Source organism: Lynx canadensis, chromosome D2, assembly GCF_007474595.2.
Source record: "Lynx canadensis isolate LIC74 chromosome D2, mLynCan4.pri.v2, whole genome shotgun sequence".
NCBI classification, from domain to species: domain Eukaryota; kingdom Metazoa; phylum Chordata; class Mammalia; order Carnivora; family Felidae; genus Lynx; species Lynx canadensis.
Window position 1 is genome coordinate 24,973,575 of NC_044313.2, and position 18,756 is coordinate 24,992,330.

Here is an 18,756-nt window from a genome sequence, read left to right on the forward strand (position 1 = left end):
TGAATCAGCACCCTTAATGAGGAGACTTTGAACTGACGTCCAAGTAATTGAGGCTTCAACAGAAAGAAAACACAATGGATTCAATGACTCCAAATGTTGGCATGCAGCCTGAAAGCCAAACAGATCCCGGTCCTATATAATTCTGTTCTCCAAGTAGGAGGTCTAAGAAACGCAAGGTCTTCAGAGGATACCAGCCCAAACCCCTCATTTTAAAGTCTTGGTTCCTCTGAATCAAATCCTATGTTAAACATTTCTCACAGTAGTTTTAAACTTTAATTACATACTCTACCAAAGCAAAGATCAAAATCTCTACAAAGGTTCTTTTTTATTTTTTATGATGAAGTATTTATTAGTATGTCTCTTTGGAATAGATTTTCATACCCCAGGCCTGAAAAGAAATTCCACATAGAAATCATTCTCAAAACACTTTTTAAATACTTGAGAGTTTGTCCTTTTTTCTCACCTCATGCAATGACTTGTTAATGAGGAATAATTAAAATAGATTCTTATTAAAAAGAAATGCACTGCATTTCAAAAATATTTTTTAAATGTAAAACCTATACAGCAATGTTTATAATAGAGAAATTCAGATCCAAAGTTTCATCTATACAGAGTGTCTAGACATAGGGTGCATTTCAAATCAATCAACAAAAGATCTGCTTTATGCAATGTGTCAGCCTAATTGAATGATATAATTACAATCTGTTAATATCCATGTGGACCAAGCAGAATGTCACCACTCTTTTATGTACATGGCGATGATGGTTTTGCATTTCTTTCCATCCTGGAATTTGAACACTGATTTCTCTAAATATTTGTGATCCAAGGGATTTGAAAAAGATTCCTCCAAAACATTTCAAAGAGAATTTCATGAGCTGCTCTACTGGACCCAGGCAGGAGCTTCAGGTTAGGACTTCACTTTGGATGGCCTGTAGAGGGGAAATCCACCCCCAGTAAAACGAGGGCCAGTTGGGTTGGCCATTGAGAGGGTGTTATCCATGGATATTCTGTCCTTATTTCTGTAAGAGAGGAGGTGAAAGTTAACTCCCTTACCATCTTTTTTCCTCTTTCTAAGTTTGGTGTTCTCTAAGTTCCCTGGGTGAGTTAGCCATTGAAATCTGCTTTGATTAAAGCTTCCAGTTTTAGACAAAGTGGTTGTTTAAATCTAATTAGGTGTTCGCTGATAACACATAAAATTAGGGAAAGACACAATTAAACGTGCCCTCCTAATGTTGATCTAAATGTGGACATAAGACCTCATTATAACTCAATTATGGACTTGAGACTTCCGACTTGTAATCATCTTCCTGTTTTATAAAACATCTGTTTAGTTCCAAAGATTCATCAGAAGAATCTTTCTCTTGGCTCAGTTATAATGACGAATTCATCATTTATCAACTTTTCTATTTCAAATTTTCAGTGGAAACATAAATATTTACCACACGCGTAAGGTATCTTCATCAAACTTGGACATTTATAAAATACAAATTTTACTATAACTTTAGACAAGTAGAAGTTATTATTAGAAATAGTTTAAGATACAAGAAAATCTGAGAAAGATAAATAAGATAGTACATTGGGCAACAGATAAAGGGAGTCCTGCCCTAAAATCTATAATGTATCTTCTACATAGATATCCTTTAAATACACACACACACACACACACACACACACACACACACACACTCAAGTTTCCTGCAGAGGTACCTTAAATTTATACAAATTCCCTATTGTGAATTCAGGGGTCTTACAGAAAACATCTTTGGAACCCCTTTTTAAAAATAAAAGTTAAGCTAATAACTAAGACCAAAACCAATTAGATTTGACAACTGGAAGTGATTTACCTCAGAGGAGAGAATTCCACCTTTTGGGAGAGAATCTGACTAGTTCTACAAACTCTAGACCAGCCTGGGGTTCCAGGACAGGAGAGTCAGAGGCAGGTGGGTGGGGGTGCAGGTCAGGATGGAAACATGATGAAAAGGGTGTTTGAGAAAAATGAAAGAAGGCATAAATGCAAAAGTAGCATGAGTTGCTATTTTATAAAGAGCAAGTGTGGGGAGAATGTCCACAGAGATTATTCTAAATTATTCCATTTGGAAAGAACCTGAAGAAGATTGGTTAATCAATCCAGCAGTTTCTTAGCAGAATTGATTTCATTATTATAAAAAAAAAAAAAAACCATCCTCCATAAATAGGACAAAAGCTTTAGCCTTGAATGGATCCAGTTAAGAGGATTCCTTCAAGTGCTTGGCAACTTGTCTACCCCCTGACTGCCGGTAGATGCAGCAAGCACCACCTCCTCCAGCCCTCTCTTGCCTTAAATAACCTAAGTTTTCCTCTCTGAAGTAACTTAAGCATAATGCTTCTGGCTTGCTCTAAGCTGACTGATGGGAATGATGTCTCCTTTATATTGCCTTTGTAATGCATTTACAGACCAGCACAATGGCTCCCTCAGCCTTCTCCCTTCCAGTCCACACCACCTCAGCACTCTTGTTCTTGCCTCAGTAAACTTTCATTCAGCCCTTGAATCCTTTTGCTCTTCTCTTATGAACCCCTCTCTCTGTCTACTTCCAGTTTATGGATCCCCAACTAAATGTTATTGCCAATGGCACCCTAACCAGGGTAGAATGGCTACAAGTGAGCAATTTAGGGAAAGGAGAGGACAGGTAAAGACAAAGATTCTACAGCCATGCTACCCAATAGAAGTTTCCACCATGATGGAAAAACTCTCTATCTAGAGCCTGATGTGGCATCCACTACCTCCATGTGGCTATTTAGCAGTTGAAATGTGACTAGTGCAACTAAGGAAATGAATTTTTAATTTGATTTAACTGTAGTTCACTTTTAATTAAATACCTACAAAAGACCTATGGCTGGGGGCCATGCAATTTTAGTAGATGTGCCAATGGGAGGGACTGAGCCAACAGAATGGCATTTCCATGGGCTCAACACACTGTCAGTGTCCAGAAAACTATGGGTGGAAGGGGATCAATAAGGTCAAAGGTGACTAGGCCAAACTGCAGGACCAAGGTAGGGAAGTTGGTCAGCTCTAGAAAGATAACTAACTGTTTAGCTAAGTGAGCTATTTGTAACTGTGTATACTAGACTGCTGGTCTCCAAAATAGATGCATGTACTCTCAAAAATGAGTAAGATGACCCACTGGGAAGTGCCAAGAAGGTATTTCAGATTCTGCCCATATTTTGTCTTTAAAAATTAAAAACAAAATCTCAGTATACTAATATTTACTCACAATGTCATAATAGTATTTTGCATGTGATATACAAATGAAGGACTCCTGGGTGGCTCAGTCAGTTAAGCGTCTGACTCTTGACTTCAGCTCAGGTCATGATCTCACAGTTCATGAGACGGAGTCCCCCACGTCAGGCTCTGTGTTGACAGAGCGGAGTCTGCTTGGGATTCTCTCTCTCCCTCTATCTCTGCCCCTCCCTCACTCACACTTTCTCCCTCCCTCTCTCTCTCCTCTCTCTCTCTAAAGTAAATAAATAAACACTTCTTAAAAATTAAAATAATAGGGGTGCCTGCGTGGCTCAGTTGGCTAAGCGTCCAATTCTTGGATTTCAGCTCAGGTCATACTCTCTCAGTTCATGGGTCCCAAGCCCTGCTTGGGATTCTCCGTCTCCCCTCTCTCTGCCTCTCTCTCAAAATTAAATAAATAAACATTAAAAATTAAAATATATTGGAGATATAGAACTATTCTAAAATAAAATTTTGTTTTAAAACTTAACGTAAATATATATTTAATATATATGCATATATTGGGGGAGGTGCTACGAGTTCAAAAGTGTTTTACTGATAAGAGTGTGCACTAAAAATGCTTGAAGACCACTGAGCTGGATGCATGCCTCACACAGGAACTAGCCATGTTGACATCTTACCAGCTCAACCTTGCTGTCCTAAAATAAAACCAGTGTCTCACTCCAACATTGAGTCACATCATTAATATCAGTGCTTCTCCAGCTTAGATGTGCATGGACATCACCTGAGGACTGATGTTACTGCACATTTCTAAGGCTCATCCAGAGCCTGCTGAATCCAAACATCAGGAAATGGGGCCTGGGAACCTGAATGTTTAATAAATCCCACCAGTGATTCTGTATCGGGTAGTTGCTAGACCCTACATTAAGACAGACCCATAGGAATTAGCTCAAATTTTTAGCAGGATTTTATTCTACCAAGGAGTTGGCATCTGAATGTGAAACAGGGGAATATTCTGATTTACCAGAAGGGCAAATTTTTACTGGCAAATCAATTTGCATCCAGTTACTTTAAATAGCTGCCACTAATGAATCATAGGCGGATGTACCTCTTTCCCCATGTCCCTGCAATGCCCACGTGAATGAAACACCAAACTTGGCTTAAACCCGCAATGTGAGTACTACAGAATTAACTAGATGAGTAATGCCACAGAATTAACTAGATGGGTAATGCCACGCAGCCAAACCAAGGTTCAAATCTATTGATTCATCCAAGTCCACTCTCTCACCCTAGCATTAGGCAAATGATGAAAACAAAGTGAAAAGAACATTTACTCTTCCACATGCAGGCATCCTGAAACCCAAAATGTTAACCTGAGATAGCATGATCATCTCCTAGAAAAATAAGAGCTCACGTCAATACCCCCAGCAGATACTGAAGTCAGTTATTAGACATAAAGATGGTTCAGAGCTAGATTATCTAAAACATAGGTAAAAGTTATTCGTGGGCTCATCATTACCATGGCACAAAATGCATTATTGAAAAGTACAGCTTTACCAAGCCTAAACCCCTTAGCAAAATCACCTGTGGTTTTAAGTGTGGACATGCTTTTAGTTTGTACAAGCCTGGCCGTGAACCTCATTTGCAAACATTGTCATGGCATAATTATCTCCAAACCATAAGAACAGTGGGGCGGTGGGGGGGGGGGGGCAGGGAAGACTACATACATTTCCTCTGCTCCGTATTAGGTCCATCGGTGAGCAGATATTAATGGATCCCTGTTAGGGTCCTAAGGAGAGGCCTCAGTATCAAATGAGACATGCATCTTGCCCTGACACAAACCAGGGGGGGGACCTGTAAAATGTCATTTGTTCACCCTGTGACCGACTTTAGACCAGTGGATTCTGTGACTCCATGACCGTCTGCCAATTATTTTCTTAGCAGGTAATAGACATAACAAAATTAGAATAACATTTGACTAATTCTTACTTCTGAGTGTATTCTTTACGTTTCTGAGCTAGGTATTTCTTCTTTAAGTTCATCAGCTCATTGGTAAGTTTCTCGATTTCATATTTATATTCTTGGCTCTGTGATTCGTACATATTCAGCTCCGAAGACAAAACCTAATGTGACAAATGACAGCAGCATTAACAGAAGATATGCAGTGAGACAATATCCTTTCCTGAACATTTTTCCTAATCTGCTGCCATTTACCTCACTGAGGCTAGTGTTACAAAACCATGCCCAAGTCTAACAGCTAATCCTCGCACTTCCACCAGCTCTCAAGATCTGCACCGAGGTAAAAATCCGACTGAGGTCTGAAGTCTCATAATCCAGTGACAAACTTAACAAAACCTCTGCTTAAAAGAAGTATCAGGCCACATTCAACGAGGCTCACACATGAATGGTGTAATGTGTTTCAAGAATATGGTGAGTAGAGACAGAAAAACTCCCAGGCATACAGGATAAAATTGCTTTTAAAGCCTTTTTAAAAAGCATTCAGAGAAGTCATCACTAGGGACAGTGATTCATTTGAGGATTATGGTAAAAAAATTATTCTGGAATCATCCTGCCACCACCACCACTAAGTAGGCATTCAATTTCTGTGTTTTCCTAGGTTGCTGTTCTGCTAAATGTCTATCACCTCTTTACTGTGCTCTTTGGGACTCTTCACAGGTTCTTTCTTTCTCCAGACACAGTAACGCTTTCCCCTGATAAGCAGGGAGCTATGATATGAACGCAAGAGAGTCCAGGGAATGTGTAATAGGAACCCTGATTACCTGCCTCTTCCACTGTGGTGTTCAATAGATGCTGCTGGTCTTGGCTGGGCAAGAAGGGTGGGCATTTACTCACCTGACCAGAATATGTAAAGCATTCCCGAGCTAGGGGCACACCTCACAGAAATCAAACGCAAGAAAGGAAGGTTACCATTCTAAGGGGCGTGCAACAGACTTAGACCTATTTTTTCCTCTTGCTCACTATTTTAAAAATTTGCACAAAAGGAGGATCTTTGTCCTTTGAGTGTTTACCTGCTTCTGAACTCTTTCCTTTAATCTCTATGAAAATGATTCTGACTATGTTATCATGAGCTAAAGAGTAAGACTTTCATGTTGGGAGAAAATCTGCCTAATAGTTAAGCAATTAGGAACCAAGGTTCTGTTTCCAAACAATGAATAATAGCATTTCCTAAAAGAGTCCAGATAATAAGGACAAACTAGCAGACAGGCTCAGTACCACCACCTCTGAACCTCTTCCACCAGGGGTCATATTTCCTCAGAGCAAAAAAAAATCTAGATTTCCTGAGTTAAATGGTTAAAAATACCAAAAAGCTCCTGTGAGTCATATAATGCTACCCAGCGCTAAGTGTGGCTATCTGACAGTGGCATAAAGACAGACCTGTGAGAAAATGAGCTTTTATTTTATTTGGAATACTCAATTGTTGAGAAGGGTGAAAATGATCAAAAGATTATGCCTCATGCAAAACTCAAACTACGTCTCGGGATACTCGTGTGAAACAAACACTGTGAGTGAGAAGTTGAAAATTAATGTTCTAATTACACTTCTGTTTCATCTGCCTTTTTAAAGAAGAAGGATGTGCTTGTAAAACGTGCTACTTGTGAAGGGATTAGCACTATAGTAGTCGATTTTACCCCAGGCAGAAAGGCAACGATCATCACCCTTGTCACGCAGGTAAGTTCCAGAATTCAGCTGGTGTGTGCTACATTCTGTGCATGCGTGTGTATAAGACTTCCCTGACGTGCCAAGAATATCTAAGTACTTGTCTGGGAGGTAAAGCTCCAAATATAATGGGAACACACAGTTTCTGAGAAAACTTTTTAAAAAGCACGTGTAATAATAAAACATTCCATCTCCCCAGCTGACGTTCTTAAGTCGCCGAGAAGGGAAATTATGCTAACAGAATTCTAAAATGATTTTACTTTCCTTTCATAGCAACTTATTTGAGAGATGGTCATGAAGGAGGGCCCTGGGGGCTGGGCAGTAGCCCGTGCTTTCTGTACATTTATTTCAGGTGGAATGGAATTGCAAAAACCTGCTTTGGCACAGTGGTCTGCTTCGGTGGATGATGGTGTTAAAATATTTCCTCTGCTCTTCCCCACCAACCACATCCTCTACCTCATCTTGTGGTGGTCCCTACACACCCCATCCCCCGAATTTCCATTCTGTCACCATCACCCTCTCTCCAGCTCTTTCCTTACTCACTCACCACCCCCTTTCAGGAAACAGAGAATTGTGAGGTCTATTAGTCTACATGCTGGGTGGGGGGATAGCTCTGAGATGTGCCCTGCTCCTCCTGGGACTGGAATTCTAAAAGGAAAAAAAAAAAAAAAACAGGCCAACCTCCGTGGAGTGTGGCATTTGGGAGCTGGGCTCCTTGTACTGAGGGCTTGTGGGGTCCCCAGCAGGTGACCGTCCTCTGGCCAGGAAAGCACTGAGGCTCCCACTTACTTTCAGCTGCTTGGTCTTCTCCCGCAGCGTGTGACGGTAGATCTGTAGCTGTTCCGCAGCCTCGGGGCCGGGCTGCCATGCCAGGATGTGCTTGAGTTCCACATACAGTTTCTCTTTTTCCTGGTGGAGAGCACACCCATAAGGGAGAAAATCAGCCCCGTCAAGACAGGGAAAGAGCCTTTGCCAGCACGGTCAGGAGAACGTGGGGCCACCTAGGTGACTTCAGAGTGCCCCACCGAGTACATCCACCATACATTCTATCAAGAGAGCATCAAGCCAGCCCTGGTCAAGGGCTTAGGATGTGCCCAGCATTTGGATACAAATAATAAGGCAAATGAGGAAGGGAAAGTCTCTGCTACCTAAGCTTATGATCCCATGACCAAGAGACAAGGGCAATGATGCAAGATTGGGGCATGTGCTGTGGCCAGTAAAAGTAGGGAGTGGGGAAGGTTTCACAAAAATGTCATTTGACTTGTTGCTTGAAGAATGAATAGTAGTTTTCTCCAAGCAAAGGGAGAAAAGAAAAGCTTTTTAGGCCAAAGTCCAGAGTTAGGACAGGGGAGAAGTGAGTCTAGTTCAGTAGGTGCACAGGAGGAAGTAGTGGAGAGAATAGGCTGGGCTCAGGTACGTTCCAGGCTGTATGGTCTGGGAAAGGATAAGCCATGCCTGGGTTTGTCTTCAGAGGAAGAGCTCCAGCAGGAAGGCAGAGAACAAAGTGAAGAGACTGCTCAGTGTACCAGGATAAGCAGAAGATGAAAACAGATGGACCTAAGGCAACTAGGTTGGAAAGGAAGTAGATATGAAGACATTCCCGAAGTAGAATCAGTGGGATTTGGTGAAAAATCAGACAAGTGAGGAAGGAAGGAGCAGGGCCAAGAAGACTCCAAGGCTTCTAACATGGATACTTTGGGGGCTGGAGGGTGATGGTGGTGGAGGCAGGGAGGCTAGGAAAGAAGGAGTGGGGAAGGAGGGAGGGAATTGTCCCCACATTGTCTCCTGATTATCAGTGGGGTCCGGATATATTGAGCTTGAGATACAGTGGGATATCAACAAGAGGAGTTGAAAATGAGGTCCCAGAGTTTGAACTAAAGAGCAAATTGGAACTGGTGGTGGGTTATGGCTACAGCCATGAGAGCAGCTCCACCAACCAAGGATGGCTTCTGGGGTGGCCAGGAACTTGAGGTCTTTGGGAAATCCAGCATATCAGGGGAGGTAAGGAAGAAAGACACAGAGAAAAGGAACAAAGGAGAGTAACCAAATGTCCCCCAAGCAAGAAATGGCAGCGTTTAAAAAGGGAGGCATGATTTGATGGGTCAATGATATCAGATGGGCTAAAAGAAGAAACCTGAGAGGGACTGAAAAGGGCCTTGGGGGAGGGCTGTTAGGATGATACCACTGACCTTAGAGAGGTTGCAAGAACATTTGGGGAACAAAAGTCACAGAGGCTGGAAAAAAAATCAGAAGGAGGAAGTAAGGAAACTGAGTCTTTTAAGCAATATAACATCGGAAGAACAGAACCCTGGAAGTGGTTTGAGAGAATAGGTAAAAAGCCATGAAAACTAGGATGTGCACATTTGTAGAAAGAATGGGCTTCCTAGGAACCCAAAGCAAATCATAATTTTGTAATTAAATTTAACCAACAAACAATATAGAATTCCCATTTGTACTCTAAAGTTTAATTGCTTGTAATGTGTTTTCAGATTCTTGAACTAAAGATACTACATACAAGAAAGATTTATTTCCTAGGCATCTCAGTTCCAGATTCCCATTTCTCTAAACTGCAATAATTTGAACAAACATTGATAAAGACTAGTGTGTCTACTCATTTGTCTCTGTACATATTTATTTCCCTAAGGTAATTGTGTTAAAGGAAAAAAATATAAGTAAAAGCCCTCTCAATAAATGACACATCCAGGCAAATGGAAACTAATTTCTACCTGGAGCTAAGTCTTCTTAGCATTGCCATCAAATAATCTGTTTTTGACAGAGAACATGAGAGTCATTAAAAAAAAATTGGTAAAAGAAAATTCATTAACTACTCATTGTTACCATTTGCTTTGGATTTTCCTTTCCCCCTGGCCAAATTATAGAAATTTTCTCACAAAAAAACATGACTCTACTTTCAAAAGAACGTATGTAACTTAAGAATTAGTTGGTGGGGCGCCTGGGTGGCGCAGTCGGTTAAGCGTCCGACTTCAGCCAGGTCACAATCTCGCGGTCCGTGAGTTCGAGCCCCGCCTCAGGCTCTGGGCTGATGGCTCAGAGCCTGGAGCCTGTTTCCGATTCTGTGTCTCCCTCTCTCTCTGCCCCTCCTCCGTTCATGCTCTGTCTCTCTCTGTCCCAAATAAATAAACGTTGAAAAAAAAAAATTAAAAAAAAAAAAAAAGAATTAGTTGGATGGTGGGGCACCTGGGTGGCTCAGTCAGTGAAGCATCCCACTTTGGCTCAGGTCATTATCTCACAGTTTGTGAGTTTGAGCCCCACATTGGGCTCTGTGCTAACAGCTCAGAGCCTGGAGCCTGCTTTGGATTCTGTGTCTCCCTCTCTCTCTGCCCCTCCCCCACTCATGCCCTGTCTCTCTCTCTCTTTCAAAAATAAACAAATAAATAAACATTAAAAAAAAAAGAATTAGTTGGATGGAATCAATTCTGGAGAAACATGTATCGAAATATAATACTCACCATTTAAAAAATAATTCCAGAAATGACAAGTAAATCCAAAATCCCACGCAAAAGAAAAAAACTTGAACAAATAGAATTACAAAGTGGTGATTTTCCTTTGTTGAACAACACCTCCCATCACACCTTACAATATAATCTTCCCAGTAAATGGATGTAGCAAGCAATGGGAAAGATGTCAGGAGGTGAGTTTATTTGTTATAGCCACTTAATGTGTGTTCTGTTGGAAAAATAACACTTCTGACAAGTCTTCAAGATTCAATTTGGAGAGGGTAATAAATATGTGGAGAAGCCCATGAAACTGTTTCATCCATTTGTTTCAGCTCCCCTTCCTCTATACCAAATTACAGGTAGACTTGAAAAGAACCCCACAATGACAAGGAGGAAGCAATCTGGTTTGGGATATAATAGCATCTTAAACTGAAAAGATAGTCTTACTCCAAGAACCTTAGAATGTTTCCCAGGTGTAACACTTTTCAACTGCTCTTGGCAGGGAGGACAGAGACACAGAGGAGAAAGGCTGGAAGAAGCAAATATTGTTATCTAGTCTCCTAAGTGAGCATCCCAAGGTCAACAGGAATGAACGGTGTATCCTTAAGACCAAAGTGTGATAAATCAAAAATCTACTCATGATATAGTCATGAATCACTTTTTCCATGTGACGCCTCCTGTGGGGCTTCAAGATATGTTATAACGCTGAAAGAATTTGGATGAAATCATGCTGCATAATTCCTAAGGGCTACATGATACTATCAGTAGACGAATGGAGCCAGAAGGTGAAATCAGGTTCAGAGCCAAGTTAGAGCACATAGAGGTAAGAGCCTGACTCAGCTCCCTGCTCTCTGGACCTACACCAGCTGAATGGGCTCTGCCCACACCCTCTAATAGGTGTGTAATCTTCACATACAGAGTGAATGATGCTGCCATTTATCCTGCCTTCTCCTACCACCACTTCCTGGGGTTTTTTCAAGGCTGCAAAAGGAATTGAAATGGATTTATTCTAAAGAAATAACTCAGTGACTGAACAGTGAGAACCCATAAGTGTGGAGAAAACTGAAGAAGCAGAGTGAATTACCATTATAACTGTTGGCGTATTCAAAGTCGAAAAGTTCTAAGAGTTAAATAACCCAGGCCAAGTGATGATGTGTGTTCATGGTGGGTGGAGAGAATCCCAAATGAAACTTCAGGGACCAAGAGAGTGGAACTAGGAAGAGCAGAGGGAAAAGGAGTGGGGGGTACTGGCTAAAATGCATTACCAGGCTTCAACATGCATGAATTTTGGTCTGTGTTTACAATGGAAAACCTAACTGATGAAAGCAGAGTGAAGGCTGGTCAGCATTAACATTCTAGCTGTGTGTATCATACAGATTTGTATTTTGGGAGAGCATGCTGGTAATTTAGATAAATATGGAGTGTTTGATGGATTGAAGGTCTTAAGTACGATTGTTTTCCAATTTATTTCTCTCCTAACCCTCTACAAGGGCCAACCAAGCTCTTCAAACATTGTGCAATGGTGTGTATAATAACCCCATTTAGAGACAAAGCGTGCAATTCTATTATAAAGAGAATCTATCTTATGCAACAGAGAGACTCATTAGCTGTCCCATGTATATTGTCTCCATAAGCCAGCAGTGGCAGAACCAGCTGCCTTGTGATACATATCCTGTCCTTCTTCGTTAAGCTGCATCCATTTCTTTTTAAACCAAGTCAATTAATTTGTCACTGGGTTAGAAGCACCATATGTCAGTGAAACGTCATAAGAAAATCATAAATAGTTTATTATTTCCCCACCAACAAAAGATTGCATCTTCAGGTTGGCATTTCTTTATACAGAGTTTGTTCATAATGTACATCAATATTACTTTGTAGCATGCCTCACTCTCTAAATTATTTTGTGAACAGCTATACTGGAAAAAGCCAGACTATTAACATCAGGAGACTAGCTTTCTCTCTGGCTGAGCACAACTTGCAAGCATAAACCATATTATGTCCATCCCTGAAATATTCCCTTGCTAGACATCCAATTCTCCCAGTTGGACAGACTGTCAGACACGGTTATGGATTCTTTTGCTACAAGAACTCTCCGCTAAGGTGTGCCGGATAACAGTATGGTTCATTGTTAATATTGGCTGAGTAGAGTGGTAAGAAATTAATTACAGTATTAGCTTCAAATAATGCTGTCATTACATGGTGACAGTCTGTAACCCCAGATTGGAAACTCCAGACACGAAGTCACTCAGACTTCAGGTCTTTGTATTTTATCTGACAATGAATTAAAAGTCTGCATTCTGAACAGTCTATGCAAATAGGAGTCAGCGCTATTCTGGGTACAATTCAGAGGAAGAAATTGAGTTGCTCACAGAACTCCTTTCCCTACCGAGCTACAATTTCATATTCACTGTCTGTTTACATTCCCTGTCTTTGGCTCTGCATCTTCAGCTGAAAACAGAAGGTAGTTCACATTCAATGTGCACCTTAACACCTCTTTTTCCTCAGCTCGCCTACTTGAGGCAATAACTGACTAAGAGGAACTAATTTATTCTGTTTTGATCTGAATCTGTGCTTGGCAAATGCCAGTGCATTGATTCTGTTCACCCTGGATTCATCAATTTGTTTGGGCGAGCATTGCAAATAATCGCTTCACCCCATGAACTGGCTAATTCATGTGAATCAGGCAGCTTTGCTCCTGATCCAAAGTCACATGCTTATCTATACCCACCAGGGTGAAAGCCACTCACTGAGATGCTTGAATACCATGTACTCCAAAGAAAGAGACACTACCACCTTGTCTTCACTCTAGCTCACCCAATGGGTTCAAGATGAAGTTGATTCTTTTTTCTTTAAATGCCCCACTCACTACTTCTAGAGAACCAACCTCAGAGAATATACAGAAAATCTCCTTTCCAAAATGTCAAGATATCAGTTCTATTACTTCAGTATTTAATTCATATGAATCCATGCTTTCTCTCCAGTTGCATTATGAGCCTTTAAGGTCAGAACTATGATGGATCTTTCTATATGTCCCTCATACCTGCTATTGTGTTCTACTCATTCTAGATGCTCAATAATTTTGTTGCTTGTCAGCAAAGTATATTGTCAGCAAACTATATCCATCATATTTTAGTAATACACATCAACAGAGGTGAGATATATTTATGTTGAGAACTTTTACTTGAATTAGATCAGTGGGTAACAACTCCCAGGTAGCTAAGCTTGTATAATTCACCTTAATGAGCTAGCTGGTCCTATAAACCACATACCTTTGAGTGAAATGTTTTCATCATGTATATTGTGTATTAACTCAGGAAAATACTTGATATACAACCTCAATCTCTTAGTAAAATGTTTATAGTGGCTTTCTGATAGTGCAAGTGGTTTCAAATACTTTTTTGAATTCATAAGGCTCGCAAATGTATTCATATTAATTGACTCTGAAGCTCTGTTTGTATGTGCATGTGCACACAGACACATGAAAATGCAAGCATAACTCTTAAACTATGTGTGGACTTTTTAAACAGCCTCCTTAAACACAAGAATTCTAATTGCACACATAACTCTTTTCTACAATTAAAATAATGCATTATTTTTGCCTGTTTGTTTGCCTTTAGTTCTTTTTCCATCTTCCCACCCACATCCATAATGTTTAACAAAAGACTAAAGCCAAATTTCAAATCTTAAGCAAACCTGTTTCCCTCTTTGTATAAAGGCAACTCCAGAACACTGCCTAATTTATCTAGAAATGCCTCTTTTTGTTAGTAGGAAAATAAATTAGAAACTCTGTATACATATTACATTTCTATCTAGCTTTAGGAAAGGAAAAAACAATGGCTGATACCTTGGGGCTTTCTTGTTTATTAGCTTTATAACGAAAGTGTCAGCTAAACTGAACTCTGGACCTATCTTGTTTATGATGTCATGAAGTGGTAAAGCCCCCTAGACAGGATGGGAGATGCTGGATCTGGGGATGAAACAGAATTACACAGCTGAGTTCCTTATAAGCAGGAAACTACTTGGTTACACAGTGGTTCTTGGCTCCGGATTTAGATGATTAAGTGTTTTATGAGGCATATGAGAAATCTGCATGCACTAACCTTCACCATTTTGGTAATAATAGGAAAAATGCTTCTGGGGCTTTCTGATATAAGCAACACAAACTTTCTTGAAAGATTTCTTTGCAACAGGTTTTGTTCTCAAATGCAAATATATGTTTGTGAAGTCCTGGACAGAGTATATAATTGCCTAGACCAGCCTGAACTTCATCAGCAGGAATGCTGGCTTGTTTTACCCTTCACCTTACCTCACAATGTAATGTATGTGAAAATTTTGCACTTATTAAGAAATGATGGTATTGACTTCTCTTAACCCCTATAGTGTAACACGTCTAGAAAAATTCAAGTTCACTAAATTTTTATTTAGTGCCAGTACTATGCATATGATTGCTAGTTTCATACAAAGATAAATAAGGTCTAAACTTCAAGGAGCTCACTTTTCAGCACAGGAAAAACGAATAACTAAGTCACAAAATAAGACAGAGTTTTGCCAGGTCCCCAAAGAGGTGCTAGGAATAGAGTGTGGTGTGTGGGTAGTTCAAAACTAGAGACAATATTTATTTGGTGGACTGTAGAGAGGGAAATATTTCAGATGGATCTTAGTGGGAATAATAGTTGTAGAAATAATATTTACATTCATGAATTAGAGAAGGGCCTCACTACCAAAGAACAAATTTAATAGATAAAGCCACATAAAGCCCATCCATTGAAAATGTGACCAATTTTCATAATAAATACTAAGGGGAAAAGTTTGAGATTTTTTTCCTTGAAAAAAATGATCTAAAATTCGTTTTAAGAATTTCTTTAGGGGTGCCTGAGTGGCTCAGTTGGTTAAATTCCTGACTCTTGATTTCAGCTCAAGTCATGATCTCGCAGTTGGTGGGTTCAAGTCCCACATAAGGATCTGCACTGATGGTACAGAGCCTGCTTGGGATTCTCTATCTATCTATCTATCTATCTATCTATCTATCTTTGTCCCTCCCCCCATCTCTCTCTCTCAAAATAAATAAACTTTAATTTTTTATTTAGTATTTTGTCTTATAATTTAAAAATTTGTATTTTAATGTTTATCCATTTTTGACAGAGAGAGAGACAGAACATGAGTGGGGGATACATAATTTGAAACAGGCTCCAGGCTCTGAGCTGTCATCACAGAGCCCAATGCAGGGCTTGAACCCACCAACTGCAAGATCATGACCTGAGCAAAAGTTGGATGCCCAACTGACTGAGCCACCCAGGCACCCCTAAAATTTGCATTTTAATTATAACAGTGTACACTTACTGGATCAATTAAAATTATTGGGTTTTGGGGGGCACCTGGCTGGTCAGTCAGAAGAGCATGCAATTCTTGAGTTCACAAGTTCGAGCCCCATGTTGGTTATAGAGATTACTCACATAAACTTTTAAAAAATTATTAGATTTCTTTCACATAGCTAACAACATTATAGTACAATTTGACTTCCCTCATATATCCGACTTCTGCAGTACAACATTTAAAAATTTTTTTATTATGTAACAAAAGAACATATAGCATATATAACTATAAAGCATATTAAAAAAATGAATGCTCATGATGAACCCATCACCCAATTTATGAAATAGAACATCATCAATGTACTCCCTTCTCCATCCCATCCCTGTACCTACACAACTGCCACCATCAGCCAACATAAGCACCTTCTGAATTCTGTTTTTGTCATTCCCTAGACTTTTTTCACATAGTTTTATTATACATCTATCGCTTAATTTTGCTTTGCTTTGAGCTTTATAAAAATACGTCCCAGCACACCTAGTTTTCTTTGACGTACTTGTTTTATTCAACATGATGGGTCTAAGATTACTGATGTCATTGTGCGTTTCTGTACATGTATTTCATCTGATATTCTGTTGGGTGAGAATTCCACAATTCTCCTTCAGTGGGCATTTGGGTTGTGTCCAGGATTTTGTTTTTATCAACAGTGTTGCCATGAACATTCTCACACGTGTTCCCAAGTCCCCAAATACAAGTCTTCCTGGAATCCAGAACTATAGGTGGGATTGCTGCACCTTGAAGATATATACATGTTCAGCTTTGTAAGAGAATGTAAAATGATCTTCCAAAGATCAGTTTCCACTGCTCTACATCCTCACCATTGCTTCGTGTCACCAGGCATCCCTGATCAGAGGCCCCAAACAAGCTATTCCTAGATTCCTATCCACTGAAATCATGAAATAATGTGTATTAAGCTCCCAGATTGGTGGTAATTTATAAGGAAGCAATAGATAAGTAATACAAACATCTTAACATTTGTCCCTCTAGAAATAGAAAAACAATGTCTCAAGGTGGCAATACATTTAATTTCCCTGCTTATAAAATAAGATTGAGCATTTTTTTCAAGTTTAGTCATCATTTGTGTTTCCCCTTCTGAGAAAGGCCTGTTCGCATACACTATTTTCCTATTTTTCTACTGTTGCCTTTTTCTTATTGATTTGTAATTCTTTATATATTCTGGGTAAAGATACATAAAGTTTGTGCCTTGCTTTCTTTATGACTTCTTTTGAGGAGCTCTTAATTTTAATGTAGTAAGATTTATCCATAATTTCTTTTATGGTTAATGCTTTTTGTATCTTAGTTAAGTACTCAGGACCAATTATTTTTAAAAGACTTCCTTTAGCAGAAATATTCAAAGCCCTCATTAATTTCTCCCAAATCCCCTCTTAATCCTTTGATATTTAAAACATTCTGTTTTGAGGTACCTACACTTATAATTGTTCAATTTTCTTTTTTCCTACCAGATGCTGATTTAACATTGCCTTTGATATGATTCCAGCATTTTTCTAAGTCACTTGCATTGACTTCAAGTGATCTGGCATCTTTTGTAAAGCTTACAACTGCTCTGCATAGTATTTGCATTTCTTGTTGACTGTTAATAACATTGGACAATCTTGGGGCACCTGGGTGGCTCAGTTTAAGTGTCTGACTCTTGATTTCGACTCAGGTCATGATCTCATGGTTCATGAGTCCGAGCCCCACATCAGGCTCTGTGTTGACAGTGAGGACCCTGCTTCAGATTCTCTCCCTCTTTCTCTCTCTCTCTCTCTCTGTCAAAAATATGTAAATAAGTAAACATTTTTTAAAAATAACATTGGACAATCCTATTGAAAAAGAGACCAATGATATCAAGATGAGCAAGTTAGTCACATGATGCTGGTAGGGATATCTGAGTAGGTGATAGTCATATAAATGGCAAGCTCATTAATGACTATATTTATATTATGAAAATATTCACTTTCATGAACAATCTCACAATTTGGGAGAATTGGACCAAAAAATACCTGAAAAGAGTAATAGAAGCAGTCACAGCAGCTCTTATCTACTGAACAGGTACATTGGATGTACCAGGCCAGGTGCTCAGCTCAATGTGGTATTTCAATAACTCACCACAACAAACATGAGAACTGATTGCTATTATTCCTATTTTCCAGATGAGAAAGTTGAGGCTCAGAAGTGTCAGTGACTTACCTAAATAAAACAAGAAAATGGCAGAACCAAGATTTGAACCTATATGAAATAGAACATTTCAAAGATTGAGATAAGCATATATCTATACCACCATGTGTGCATATATAGATACATAAATAGATATAGATAGATATGTGTAAATATGTGTGTATGTATATATGTATGCATGTGTGTATATATCTTCATTCTTGCTCTTAAGCTTATTCACACTGCTTCCTAGAGCAGGTGGAAAGTAAAAGAAGGGAAAAATACAAACAAAAGTATAAAGGTAAGGAGATGAGAGCATAAAAACATCCAGTAAGTCTGCAGTATATACAAGAAAAGTTGTAAGTGACTATCTGACTAGAGTAGAAAAGAAGACTATATGTGTTTTGAACGATAGACAGTTGAGTTTGTTCTCAACATGATAGGCAGCAGGAAACAAAGGAGGTGTTGGTGGTAGATAATATATTAATAACAGTAATTTATAAGACATGTATAAAATAGAATATATATAATATTATATTCAAATATATAATATAATAATATTATAATATAATTAATATGTATAATATGATATATAATAATATAATATAATATAATATATTTTAATATATTTTAATATATTTTAATATATTATATTATATTATGTTATATTATATTATTATATTATATATTATATTATATTATATTATATTATATTATATTATATTAAAATGTGTGTGTGTGTGTATATTCTAATATTTTCTTCCAATGCTCAGTAGATAGCCTTAAGTACTCTACATTGGAGAACGCTGGTCTAAGAAAATAGAATGAGGACTACAATAGAAGAGTGGCTTGGGGAAAACTTACAAGGTTAGAAAT

General features: G+C 39.0%; 1 protein-coding gene across 1 annotated transcript in view; it reads right to left on the reverse strand.

Annotated features, from left to right (window-relative positions):
- Positions 1–538: 538 nt before the first annotated feature.
- CFAP58 (cilia and flagella associated protein 58) overlaps positions 539–18,756 on the reverse strand; it is a 104,163-nt gene continuing 85,945 nt past the window's right edge. The window contains exons 16-18 of the mRNA XM_030335515.1: positions 7,685–7,804; positions 5,207–5,340; positions 539–1,019 (exon numbers count right to left, since the gene is read on the reverse strand). Of these exons, the coding sequence (XP_030191375.1) occupies positions 908–1,019; positions 5,207–5,340; positions 7,685–7,804 (366 nt within the window). The 3' untranslated portion in view covers positions 539–907. The remainder of the gene's footprint in view (positions 1,020–5,206; positions 5,341–7,684; positions 7,805–18,756) is intronic.